At 35.6% G+C, this 13,853-nt stretch overlaps 1 protein-coding gene across 50 annotated transcripts in view; it reads left to right on the top strand.

Annotated features, from left to right (window-relative positions):
• Positions 1-13,853, top strand: part of RIMS1 (regulating synaptic membrane exocytosis 1) — a 473,493-nt gene that overhangs the window by 312,965 nt on the left and 146,675 nt on the right. For 30 of the 50 annotated variants that reach the window (XM_049695398.1, XM_049695400.1, XM_049695402.1 and 27 more), the window contains 8 exons: positions 1,656-1,702; positions 3,721-3,833; positions 5,703-5,833; positions 6,411-6,582; positions 6,707-6,860; positions 7,997-8,068; positions 12,510-12,666; positions 13,395-13,520. In XM_049695398.1, coding sequence (XP_049551355.1) covers positions 1,656-1,702; positions 3,721-3,833; positions 5,703-5,833; positions 6,411-6,582; positions 6,707-6,860; positions 7,997-8,068; positions 12,510-12,666; positions 13,395-13,520 — 972 coding nt within the window. The remainder of the gene's footprint in view (positions 1-1,655; positions 1,703-3,720; positions 3,834-5,702; positions 5,834-6,410; positions 6,583-6,706; positions 6,861-7,996; positions 8,069-12,509; positions 12,667-13,394; positions 13,521-13,853) is intronic. The other 20 variants (XM_049695397.1, XM_049695412.1, XM_049695410.1 and 17 more) reach the window with 1 other exon arrangement.

Below are 13,853 nucleotides of genomic sequence, written 5' to 3'. Positions count from 1 at the left end.
GTCCAACAGACATCAGCCGTCCTGAGGTACCGCCCACTTTTGCCAACCTACCTTTATGCTTATAATTGTTATTAAAACTATTTTACCACCTTGTGTGTGAGCAGAACAATATAAGAAGGTTTGTGTAAATGTCAAGTGGACATTTATACATTAGAATATTACTGAAGCAATTAACATTAAATATATTTTAATTCAAAATCACTTAAAAAAATTTTTTACGACTTCTCCACAATTCTTCTTTCACAGACACATAAAATTCAAAGCTTGTGTCTGGTTTTGGAGCTCCAAATTTAATTTTCATAACTGACTTTGAGGCTGATTTTCAAAGAAGTTGTACTATCCAAAAAATATCGTTTCTAGATTTTTAAGAATTGAATTTTATTTGCCTCGATGAATTCAGGAGAAGGTAGCAGAAGATAAATAGTTGGTTTCTTGTGTCTTAGATATTGAAAATTAGTCTAATTATTACATAAAATATATATTTCATACGAATTATTAGTTGTACATAAATATATAATAAAACATATTTATAAAATACACAACACAGGATGAATTGTCATTTGTAAGAAGTATAAATTGTAGGTGATTAGGAGAATTACTTTGCACAAAAAAGTGAAAATGAAGAGTCAGGAAAATCATCAAACAGAAAATGAGTTTTGTTTCAATTCTCCCCAAAAGTGCAAAGTGAAGTTAGTTCACAAGGTAAGTGGTTAGAAATTCTTAAATAGTATTCTGATAATTTTATTGGGACTAGCTAACTCCAGTCTGCTTTAATTTGTCTGTTAATATTTGCATATTGTTAATCTCCTTACATTGATACTAAAATATCTTGGAAAACAGAGGTTAAATAGTTTACTACAGTATAATTTCCAAACTAAGCTGGTCTAGGGTTCTAAGCCCACAGTGGATAATGGGTGAAGCTGAGGTCATATTAAATATTTATTCAGAACAATTTGTGAGTGTGTCAGGAGTGGGTGTTCTCACAAGTCACTTTCTAATCATCTAGTAAATGGCCATATATTTAGCTAACTTCAGCATAGAAATATGAATCTCTGTATAGGGTTATATATGTGTATATTAATTATATATACACATATATAAAATATTTTGGCTTTTCTGTTGCAAGCTTGAACCATTTTTAATTTCTAAAGCAATCCATCCTTTTCATTTTTTAACTTTGCCCATGATATTCACCATATTATTTTATTATCAAGAGATGTTTCCCTCCCTTTCATTCAGTAAACTCTTTCAGATGTGTTTGTAGAGCATATTACTGATTTGTAAAATATGTGTCATTTTGATTTTCTAGAATTGAAATAAAATATTGCCTTTGACATTTTTTATTTCCAAAACCTGCTGTTTTGGTAGTAAAAATATTGTGGTGATTTTAGCCACAATATTATTCTGATTGTTGTCATGTTAAAGTGTTTTGCTATTAAATGTATAAAAACTTATTTTTCCTGCAGTTTTTTTTTTGTGTGTGGTGTTTGACATTCATGCACATTAGAAATTGCCTTTATGGTAACTCCCGTCCATTTCCACACCTGTAAAGACCCAAAAGGGTTTTCCACACCACTGAGATAAAGTGTGGCTGTGATTGCCTCAGACAGGGTGGCTAAACTAATGGGATTTTCACCATACCCTGTTTCTTTTAGTGACATTCCACGGATTCCTGAGAGCTCCCATCCTCCACTGGAGTCCAGTGAGTATAAGATTTACTGTCTCCTTTAGTTATTTGATGTAAATGAGTTGGCAATCATGGCAGTCATGGGAAACCCAAAGGAGTTCTGCTTTAAGATTTTTCTCTTTCTGCTCTTTGTGTGTGTGTGTGTGTGGGGGGGTGTCTATCAAAAGTTCAAAAGTCTTTATTGGCAATAACCTTCTGCATCATAGCAGTCAGGATGCACAGAGCAAAATTAATATACTAACAGTTCTATTTGCTGTACATGAAAATGCATTGTGATACTGGATTATTCAGGTTGATTGGAAATTGGCTCAGTGTCATGAACAGTGAAGGAAGCAGGCACATAAATAATTCTAATACAACCTAACGGTGTCAGATATGATCATGGAAGTGAGTGGGTGGAGTAGAGGGGGATTTCAGTGGAAATAAAGGGCCAAGGGACTGTGGCTAGAGGGTTGAGTTATCTACATGGGCATTAAAGGGACTCCAGATAAAAGAAGATGATGGGGCCTCCCTGGTGGCGCAGTGGTTGAGAGTCCGCCTGCCGATGCAGGGGACGCAGGTTCGTGCCCCGGTCCAGGAAGATCCCACGTGCCGCGGAGCGGCTGGGCCCGTGAGCCATGGCCGCTGAGCCTGCGCGTCCGGAGCCTGTGCTCCGCAACGGGAGAGACCACAACAGTGACAGGCCCGTGTACCTCAAAAAAAATGTGGAAGTAACTCAAATGTTTACCTTGCATTGGATGGGAGTTAAATTAATTATACTTGGGCTTGCTTATTATGTAACCCAGCTTATAGGAATAGAAAATACAAGGTGATTTAAGGGGAAAACAAGTGATGGTTATAAGAAGGTAGAAAATATATGGATGGGATAAACAAGGAAGTGGAGATTAGGTTAGTAAATCAAATGCATAGCATCATATTCTGCATAACTGCTAGACAGGAGACCAGATTTGGTTTTGAGTTTTCTAATATAAAGAGGGAAATGGAACCAATTGCATAATTTATAGTGTTGATGTTATTTAAAAGGAAAAAAACTGGTATATTAGAAACATACTATTAGAAGCAACAGTGTCATTGTACTGAGACCGAAGAAGAAAATTATCCTAAGAATACTTCATAGAAAAGATATAGTAATAAAGAATTTTATAGCACTGTTTCGTCTAGTTAAAAGTCTTCAGAAGGTACAGAATGACGCTGATTTAATTTAAACGTAAGTTGCATGTATGGAAAAAAATGTGGATGACATACTCTTGGGAAATGGTCCATAAATAGTGTTTTCTCAATAAAGCTAAGTTTTGAATAGCTGTAGGTTCAAGGTTATACTTGCTGGAGTAATAGCATTCTGCAGACATCCATATTGCTGGTTGTGGACACTTTATCAGTGACCCGGGAAGAGAGGACTTTCATTTAAAACGGGGGAGAAGAGCCTCACTGAGGGGCTGAGTGGGGAGCCAGCCTCCCTCCTCCACGCATGAATCACTAGACAGCATCCTCAGACAGGAGATTGATCTGTAAGATCAAAATCAAAAGAGGTGTAAATCGTATTTTAAAACAGTGATGAATTCTATCTAGGCTTAGACGCAGCTCATAAATTATATGATATGTGCATTCATTTTAATTTCAGTGAGGACAGTTCATAGTAGATGATCCTAAGATAATTAACACAACGGGTACCATCTTTCTTATCACTGATAGCATGAAACCTTTAACTGTATGCGAGGCTGTACGAGAACATACACAGGCCAATACCCTCTAGAAACGCAGAAAGTCAGTACTTACAGAGTGGAGCAAATAAATACAGTATTTGATTATATCACTTTAAATACCTTTAAAATAGACAATTAACCAAAGAAAGCACGATGATAACTTTCTAGGACTATCCCACTGATAGTAGGTCCTACTCTTATGGACGCCATTGAATTATGGTTTTATACCAGTAACAGATGCATTTAACATTTTGTGAAAAATATGTATTCTCCACACATAGGTTACAAATATGTTACTAAAAAGTACTTGATTTTTTTTTCTCATTTTAGGTTCTAGTTCCTTTGAATCTCAGAAGATGGAAAGGCCTTCCATTTCTGTAATTTCTCCAACAAGCCCTGGAGCTCTCAAAGATGCGCCACAAGTCTTACCAGGACAACTTTCTGTATGTGTCTTTGGTACATGTTGGAGACCATTAGTATAAGCTCCCTGTTCTGAGTCTGTCTTTAAAATGTGTGGCTTTCTTTGAAGGCTGTGATACGGTCAGAATCATTTAACAGCATAATCTACTTCATCAGTTTTCATTAATTTATTATTAGATTGTTCTTTTACTCATATATCTGGAAATATTTATTGAATGCCTACAGTGTGCCAGATGTTCTGAACAGTAAGTGATAAGTGATAACATGAAATAATAAAGTATCAGTTATTTTTTGTGTGCTGTATAAAAGTTTCTAAGGTAAGTAGTTGGTTAGATGTAATAAACCTAGAGAGTCATGTGCTGTTTACTTAACAACCTCTTGAGTCTGGATCCTGAGAAACTTAAATTTAAGATATTTTTTTAACTTCTTAAGACATTTGATGAAACTTTGGTTGCTGATACTAGTGTGAAAAAGCTACAGTTTTCTTCACTGTTGTTTTATATGTGATCTGGGAAAAGCTGGAGTAAAGAAAACATGGCTAGTTATTAGGAAAAGCTACATTTCTTCAGATTATGGTAGAACACGGGACATTTGTATTAATAACTAAAAGAAAATCTTGCTTCACATTGTTCTATAAATAGTTGATCATGTGCTACTTCGGTAATGTGTGAATTTCTATAGTCTGTTTTTGCTGCTCTTCTCTTAGTTTTAATTAAACAAAGAAGATAACTGTAAGTTTGCTGTGATTTTTGAAACGCTTCCTGGTTTTAGCTTCTGTTTTTAGTAGGTTAAAGATCTTTATCTAGTCCCTGTGCTATTTTATCTGCCCTGCCGTCTTTTTTATTTCAGTGTGTGTGTGGGAATCTCTCATACACTCCACCTATTTCAGGTTTATGAACAACACACCTCTGGTATTAATTAGGAACAGAGGTATGGATTGATACAGATCCGGGTTTGAATTCTTAACCTGCCCCTTACTACTCCCATGTTAAATTAGCTTATTTTGTTCTAATGACTCTTAAATGTATTCTGATCTATACCTATTAAACAACGCATGATCATAATTCTTATTTAACCATAAGCCCAAAACTAACTTCTAAATTAAAAAAAAAAATTAAAGTTAACATTGTCCCCTGCCAGCACAAATACTGCACTGACTGCATTAGGAGTTTGCAGGTAATATTTCAGTGTACCATGTTCCTGGATTTTGTTATTGAGGTATCTTGTATCTTAGGAGAAATACCATTTGGCCTTCGCTTGGTTTAAAGGCATTTACGCATTGTACCTTCCTTTGCTCCTTTCCACTTCTCTCATGAAAAGTTATCTGTAATAGGTTAATTATAAAAATTAAATAAGAAAAAAATACCAGAAAACAGCAGTACCTGGTGTACAGAGGCATACAGCAAATGCGTTTCCTGATGTCTTCCAAGTTACCTGCATATATTCTTCCCAACATCAAACATTTTATTTCAACTACAGTTGGCACTGCAGAATGCATTTAGTCATGCTATAATCATTCTTAAGATACGTATAATCACCAAACACTTGCATTTAGCATTTAAAAACAAGGACAATTATTTCAATATCCCCCCCTCTTCCCTTAGTCTTTTCTAAAAATTTTATCATTAGTTTTATTCCATCGCATGATATAAGAGACTATAAATCAACACTTCAGGCCCGCCTCTTGTAAGTCACACTTAAAATGCGTGAAAAGCCAAGTTCTAAAATGGTTATGCTTTCAAGTTGGTATTCTTTGCAGAAATAATATCTATAATTCAGTTGTATTTTGCAATTTGAAATTTCCTTCTTCAAAAATAATTTTAGTATTTTTTGTGAAATTATAATGCCTCATGATTTTTACAAATGCTAATTTCTTTCTCCATTGCTCTTAGGTGAAGCTGTGGTATGACAAAGTGGGCCACCAGCTGATTGTAAATGTTCTGCAAGCAACAGATCTACCCCCAAGAGTAGATGGGCGTCCCAGGAATCCCTATGTAAAAATGTATTTTCTTCCAGATAGAAGGTATGGAATAATTTTAGAAAAAGTATGCAAAAATCTTTGCTAATTAGAAAAAAGTAGAATTTCCTCTCTCGGGATACAGTTTCGTATATGTTTTAAAGCTTTATCGAGGTAGAATTGACATACCAAAAATTCCACATACTTTATATATTTTGATGAATTTGCACATATGCATACACCTGTGTTATAGCTTTAAAATGTAATAGATACTTCTCTATGAGGGAATAAACTATATTATCCCTAAAAGAAATTCCCTCAAGCCTTGTGTTTCTTTAAAATAATCTGCCAATTTTAAAATTGTCCATTACCTTGTTTCCACATCTATTAGTCTTTGACAGCCACATCATTTAGAATGTACCTTTGTGTATGCGTTTCTGTAATTTCTATAATCGTAACTACTGCCTACATTGTAGTTAAAACTAGAATCTTATTAAACTCTATAGTCTTTTCAGACTTGTATATTAAAAGTTATGAATGAAAGAGAGTAAACATCCCAAGAGCAGCGCTGCATGGAACTACAGTAGGTGGCAGCATATACTTGCGTTTGCTTTTTCATTGACAAAACATACTTATTTTTCAGTGATAAAAGTAAAAGGCGAACCAAAACAGTAAAGAAAGTACTAGAACCAAAATGGAACCAGACTTTTGTGTATTCACATGTGCATCGTAGAGATTTCAGAGAACGGATGTTGGAAATAACCGTGTGGGACCAGCCCAGGGTGCAAGAAGAGGAGAGTGAATTCCTTGGAGAGGTGAGGAGTGTCGTGAAGATCCGGGTCAGACACCTCGTGAGGCTTCTGTGATGTGCATTATTATGGCTGCTTTTATTATATTTGGGGAACGGCGCTTGATCTAACCTGAGAGCTGCCCTTTCAGATCCTCATAGAGTTGGAGACGGCGCTTCTAGATGATGAGCCTCATTGGTATAAACTTCAGACTCATGATGAATCCTCACTACCTCTGCCTCAGCCATCACCCTTCATGCCACGGCGACACGTCCACGGGGAGAGCGCCAGCAAAAAGCTGCAAAGTAGGTTAAGGCTCTTTTCAGTTACCAGAAGTAATTGTGTCGTTATGATCGAATCCGAGATGAACATTCAGGGTGTTTTTTCAAATGTTCATTAGAGATCGAAATATTGAATAATCAGTCATCTATATAAAGAGGCTTGGCAAAACCATTTTCTGCATTTTCCCAATGAAAGTAATATATACAGTACAGTGGAGTAATTCCACAGCTGAAAGCTTAAAAATTCTCAAATATAATTCTTTGCCCAGTCCTGATGGAGCTGTTCATTGGTTGACTGATGGGGTAATTTTTGTCATTATTGGTGGGTTGCTGCATAGAACATCTTAATAACAGTATAATTCCTGGATATTTTTAGTATTATTATTTGTGAGAAACAAGTTTTCAAAAGCATTGTAAAGTGTGTTTGCTGTTGTTCATCTGGTGATTGGGGAAAACACATTTTTTTTCTGTACTTATTAATTTTTGAATTAATGACAAAATCTCTTATTGAACAGATGAAACTTAGAAGCCTCGTTTTGGTAATCTGGAACCAAATTGTTTTCCTCATATAATTAAATACTTCATATTAGTGCTTCTCTGATCAATCATTGCCTCAAAATTAATGTTTCATGCAGTATGATGGCTAATTTTGAGGGCTAAACATAAATATTTTATAAAGGGCCCTGATGCCCTTTCAATAATATGAACTCAGTAGAGTTCCAGCCAAGAAAGTTCTCTTTGAACCTTTCCGCTCAGCCCCATCCTCCCTGAACTGCAGAGGAGGGCGCATAACTGGGTAGAAAACAGTATACACTTCGCTATAGACCTTAATTAAAAACAATTTGAAGAGTCAAAATACTCTTCTATGAAATCCTCTTCCTTCTATGTGTCTTCAGTAATTATGAGGATGCTGAGAATATGTTATCCTTGGATAACGAATATTTTTTTAAACATCAGCTCTGCATTAACTTTGTAGTACATATATGTATAACTGAATCACTTTGCTGTACACCTGAGACATCGTAAATCAACTCTACTTCACCAAAAGTGAAAGTATTTAGTAATAATGTAATTAGCTTTAAAAAAAAATGTGACCATGTCCTCCACATTTCCTGACCCGAGCAGACACAGAGGTATCTGTTTGCCTTCCTGTCGTGCAGGGTCCCAGCGAATCAGTGACAGTGACATATCAGACTATGAGGTTGATGATGCCATTGGAGTGGTCCCTCCAGGTGCGTGGGGGAACGTGGCCGGCTTCACTGTGCTTCTGTGCTTGCTTTGCTGCCAGCTTCCAGACGTCCTTGGGTCCCATATTGGAGATTTAGAGCACGGAGGAGTCTGGATTATACTATTCCATGGTGACTTGTCTTCCAAATTATTAAGAAAGTTTGAGGTGGACTAGTAAATACTCATTTAACATCCCCACTTAAATTAGTCAGGGTCCCCCTTAGAAGCTAACGAAGTTCAAATCATCATTTCACAATGCTCTGAGCAGAAGTGAAAATATGACTTTTGAAAGGATAGAGTTAATTCTGTAATAAAAATTCCATTCTCCTGTGTTTATACTGTATGTCTATGACTTCGCTTCCTCCGTTTCTGAAAATAATGTAGCCTTCCATGGAATACACTGAGACAGGTGCATGGCAGGGTTGAAAACTGCATGTGGCATGGCTTAGCTTTTAACGCTTTTGTGAAATGCTCAGCACTGATTATACGCAGAATGTGTCTGTATGTTTTAAAATAAGGAAATGCTTTAGAAAGATTCAATATTCGTTTGAAGTCATTGTCTTTTTGTCATTGTATAAATTAGTAAAGTCTTTGTGACACTGTGCAGTTCAAATCTATGTTTCTCATCTGAGTCTAGTCAGAAAGTGAGTCAAACCAAGTAGTGAAGATGTAATTTCTTGGCACTAATCCTGTTCCCTTTATTTACTAATGAAGAGTGGGGAGATATTCAAATAAGAAGACATTAAAGAGAAAATCTTTAGACATTAAAGAACATTAAAGAAAAATCTTTAGACATTAAAGAAAAACTCCTATAAATAGGAGTTCTTAAAGACATTTCTTTGGGACAGTATTGACAGATGTTCCCTTAATTTACATAATTTCTCAGGTGGGGATGCACTTAATTTGAGGGCAATGGTTTTGGTAAAGTCAGTAGACATTACAAAGACTAGTGACTGAGGTCGCAATTTAGAGAGATACATACGACTTCATTAAAACTGGGAGAAAATTATGGAGAATTCCCTAAAATTAAGCTTCATTTGCTCTGTGAAACTCAGAGAAAATATTGTCTTTGATCACTGTATGAAAGTAGAAGATATCTTAAAAACAATGATTCTGGTTCTGTGCATATCTGTGTACTTAGATATTGCTCCTTGATATCAGACCATCAGGGAGAGTTTGAAATAATAGTGGGTCATTGTGGATAACAGTTCCTGTTTTGCTCTCTGAGTTTGTTGATTTATAAAAGGATCAGAATAATTAGGCACACTCTACCCAGAAACTTTCACGCAGAGTTTAATAGAATATTGTCTTTATGGAATTGAAAGGGGGAAGGTAGTTCTCCATGGTACCCGTTGGCATATTTAAATAGAATTCAGACGATTCCTCGTAGGAAAGGGGTCTTGTCAACAAACCTTTCTAACAAGAATCTTGGCTGTTAATTCATCTTAATGTTGTCACTTCTTACTCATCTGAATAGAATTTACTTCTGTGGGTGGTTCTCACAGGCTATTCACCTAAAATTTCACATTTTTATGATGAGGCCGGATAGCGAATGAATGAATGAATGAGTGAACGGCTAATTCAACAAATACTTACAAAAACGATGAGTTTCTTCTTTTTTCCCTGAGAGACCACATGGGTAACAGCCAAGATGGGAAGTATAGGACCGACTGCAGTGGTGTTAGTTAGTGTTTGGAACCACCAAAGAACACTGAATTCTAGATATATCTATATTCCATCCTGATATAAACATATGATTATACATGTTTATATCAGGGATTATCCTTTTACCATAGAGAAGCAGTGTCTGAATTGTCATTTCAAATGATATCCATTTTCATTTAGCATTTAAAATGTAACGAGGCAAACTTTTAATAGAATATAACTAATAAATTACGTAAGCCAATCAGTAATATTTTATGTTCCAGAGATTTCTTCATAAATTAATAAAGGAGATAATGGAATTTATTTATATTTTAGGGGTGCCCTTCAGTGATTCAAAATGTATATATGGTAGCTTCTAAAGATATAATAAACAATACATTTTAAGTGAAGAGGAAAGATAGTAAAATAAGGGCAAGAAGCTAAAATAAAGTGAGGGGATAAGTTAAGAAACAAGTGTGTTGATACATTACCAGATATTCTAAGAGGCTGATTACAGATTTCCTAGTGTCCAGTATAGAGAGAACTTTGTTCACGCGTGGATGCCAGGTAGTTCTACGTGTGCTTAACACACTCAATGAAGCTTCTGGTTACGTTTGCTGAGGCAGCTGGAAAGTGTCATTTAGATGTTCTACCGCAGCTGGGCCTTGAACTTCCTAATACCTGGCTTCTCTAGGACCACAGGGTTCTATGTCCTCGTTTGATGTATTACCACCTCTAAGCAGTTGAGACCTCCAGGGCTACGTCTTACTACCTTTATGGTTATCATAGCCTTATTGTTACTTAAAATAAGTAATTTCAGCTGCTTAAGAAGAATAAAAATAACCACACACGGAATGCCCTCATCTGAGGCCAGGCGTCTGGCAACCTCAACTTTCAGACCATTACTGCAAGTTCAGAAAATGAAAAAACAACAACAAAAACAACCCGATAACTTTGAACTAACTGAAACATTGAAATGAGCATAACACAGCAGTTCCTTCTTACCTTTTTTCTGAAGGCAGAGTGCATGTTGCCAACACTAAACATAATATAAAAAAATGAATTATTATAAAAAGCAGGGAAAGGCCTATGAATGCATATTAGGGTAGGATAAAAAAGACATTAATCTCTATGTAAATACAAAGAAACCAAGAAAAAAATGAATTATACCCTTTTACAGAAGATGCCTAAAGTCTCTAAAAATTACTTCAGAATCATTAATTATTCCAAATCGAAAAGTTCCATTTATATACCTTGAGTATTCACTGAAATGGTGAAATGGTGTTCCCAATTCAATCCTGACCTTCCATAATTACAATATAATTGATACCAGATGTTTTCAAATGATACCAAATTGTAATTTAAAATGTTTTAAGTAATTCAGACTTTGGATTAATTATCTTTAAAACAGCCACCATTATTTTTTAATATTGAACTATGAAATAAATTCACTACATGTAAATTTAGTTGGTTTCGTTCTAGACTTAATATTTGTATGTCTGAACAAGGAAATTTTCTACATGAAATTCAAAATAGTACCTGAATTGCTCTTATCTTTGTCGTAAAATGAAATTATAAATTATACCACTTATGTTTCTATTATTTGGTCCTTTACCGATGTTTTTAGAGAGTAACAAAATAGCTGAGCTTCTTTGGTGTCAATATTGTCAAATTGGCCTTTATGTAATGTTTAAAGACCTTCCGTATATTCTAAGCTTAGTCAAAAGATTATACAATCACAACAAATAAACTGTTGGGGAATTTAGTCTGCCTTTAATAATAATGTTACATGGCATATTTTAAAAATAATGTGAGAGTTGTCAAGTAAATAAATGAGTAGCAGTTCAAGCTACCCTGTTAGACTTAATGTTTTCATGGCTGTGTATGTTTCATGTAGTTGTAAATATCATTATTTTTCCTTTGGCCACAGAATTTTTTATTTTCCTTCCAATAATAGCAACAATAACCCTGTGAAAACATTAATTAAACTGTTACTATGGTTTGCTGTTGTATCTTAACTAAATCAGAGATCATAGAAACCTTTTGGTTTCAAGGGAGAATGACTTTTAGAATTTAATTTTAAGTAACTGTATTAACTTAATTATGTTAGGTTACTAACACATTTGTGGAATAGTTTCAGATGTCTGGGGTAGATTTGATAATTGTTTCTTTCGGAGGGTTGATTTGTTCTGCATTATGGCCATAGTCAGCTCCACCCATACCCTATTTTCATTTGAAAATTGCAGTATTATCTGTGGTCCTCAAAATTCACAATCAGTGTTTGTTATAGTGAAGCCCTGCTGCTCTTCTTTGTCAATTAAAATTGGTATGGTAGCATCTTTATTTTCTTATTAGTGAAGCCATCTGAAATCCATCTAACATAATTTATCCTTTGGCAGAAAAATTCCAATAACATTCGAAGAGACACTAAATTTCTAAGCATTGACTTGTATATGAGTAACAGTTCACTGTCAAGTGCTTGATTTGTGTTGCGAAAAAAGTCACTCACTCATTCCATAAACTAGAATCCCAACTCATCCTGACGTCTGAGGCATCAGCTGTCCTATTTGTCATGAGTATCTCCATGGTAACCTTTGAGCCAAACTGTACCCGGTCCTCATGCATGTGTATGTTACATTCTGTACCTATACTTAGTAGTTTTGTCGATAAGGCTGGTAATACCGACTGCATGGCATTTATCTTCATAGGTCAATGGCCGCTTTCCATATCATTTGATGTCTCCACATGAGCACTGACACTATAGAAGAATACTGACTGGTTGTTTGTGTATACTCTTGCCAGTAGGTTATAGGTCTAGTGCTAGAGAAAGCAAACCTTCAACATTAACTGTGCCAGAGCAGCAGAGAACAACGCATCACCGATCACGGTCGGTATCTCCTCATCGTGGCGATGATCAGGGGAGGCCGCGTTCCCGTTTACCAAATGTGCCATTACAGAGGTAGGCTTCGAGAAGAGCTTAGCATCCTTGACGGTACTCTTTATTATAATACAGTGCAAACTGCCACAAGACTCTAACAGAAATGAAATAATGGTTTGGTCAATCAAGTTATTTTTTTCAGAGTCCTTTGTAGGCAAAATGCCTTTTTATTCATTACCCAACCTATGCAACATTCTGTTCTCTAATCTCAGGTAATCTCCCAGGGAGTGGAAGAAATGAATGTTGCAAGCACAGTTTTTGAATAACTGTCTTGTATTCTGTTTGCTAGTTAATTTTCTCCTGTTGGGAGAAATTGTATGGTAATAAATTAGATCTGTGCAGAGAAGTGGCACAAATGATGAGGTTGAGGCAGAATGCATTTTTAAGAAATTTGGGATTGTCTCTTTGAAGCACTTTAAATGTTTGGAAAAGCATATAAAATGGAAGTTACATCGTGCTGTATTTCATCTCACCCTGAAATACACTTCTGAAATTTTCACTAAGTATGCAGATGAAAATCATGGTCCTTTTTTGATGGAAGTAAACAAAGGAGGTTAGAGAAATACAGCACAGGCAAAGCAATGGTAGAGAATAAATACCTTTAAAACATGTATTTGGCGATGAGGCCAGCACTTTTCAAGCCGTGTCAGTTATTTGCCAATTACCGTCCATTCTTTCCTGTTAGTCTGTCAGCCTGTTTGGGGAAGGTGGTACATTGTGATGCATGTAAATGTTTGCAATCATTTCAGGAGTTTAGATGAAATTCATCCAACAAGAAGGTCACGTTCTCCAACCAGACACCACGATGTGTCCTGCAGCCCAGCTGGTCACAGACCCGGAGATGTGGACAGTCAGTGTCTATCAGAACAAGACAGGTATTTGTCCACGTTATGATCTCAACACTGTATGTCTTCTTTGCTCTGTTTTCGTCTATGATAGGTATCTTGGTATAGTACAAAAGACAGGAAAAGTATTTCATCATTCAAAACTGAACTTCTCCCAAGGAACGACTCTTAAGATATTCTAATAGAAATGCAACTCTGGGAAATATTTGACTAATATTATATTGTCATAAAAGGTGCATTTAAAAAAAATTCAGAATTTATGTTTAGCCAGTTTTAAATGTACAGTTTGTTGTTGACTTAGATACTAACCTAAATTATAGAAGGGAGTCTACATAAGCAATTTTCAAATATTTTATTTTTTGT

Source organism: Orcinus orca, chromosome 12, assembly GCF_937001465.1.
Source record: "Orcinus orca chromosome 12, mOrcOrc1.1, whole genome shotgun sequence".
Lineage (NCBI taxonomy): Eukaryota > Metazoa > Chordata > Mammalia > Artiodactyla > Delphinidae > Orcinus > Orcinus orca.
The sequence above is the reverse complement of the archived record's forward strand: the minus strand, read 5'-3'. Positions and strand labels throughout refer to the sequence as shown.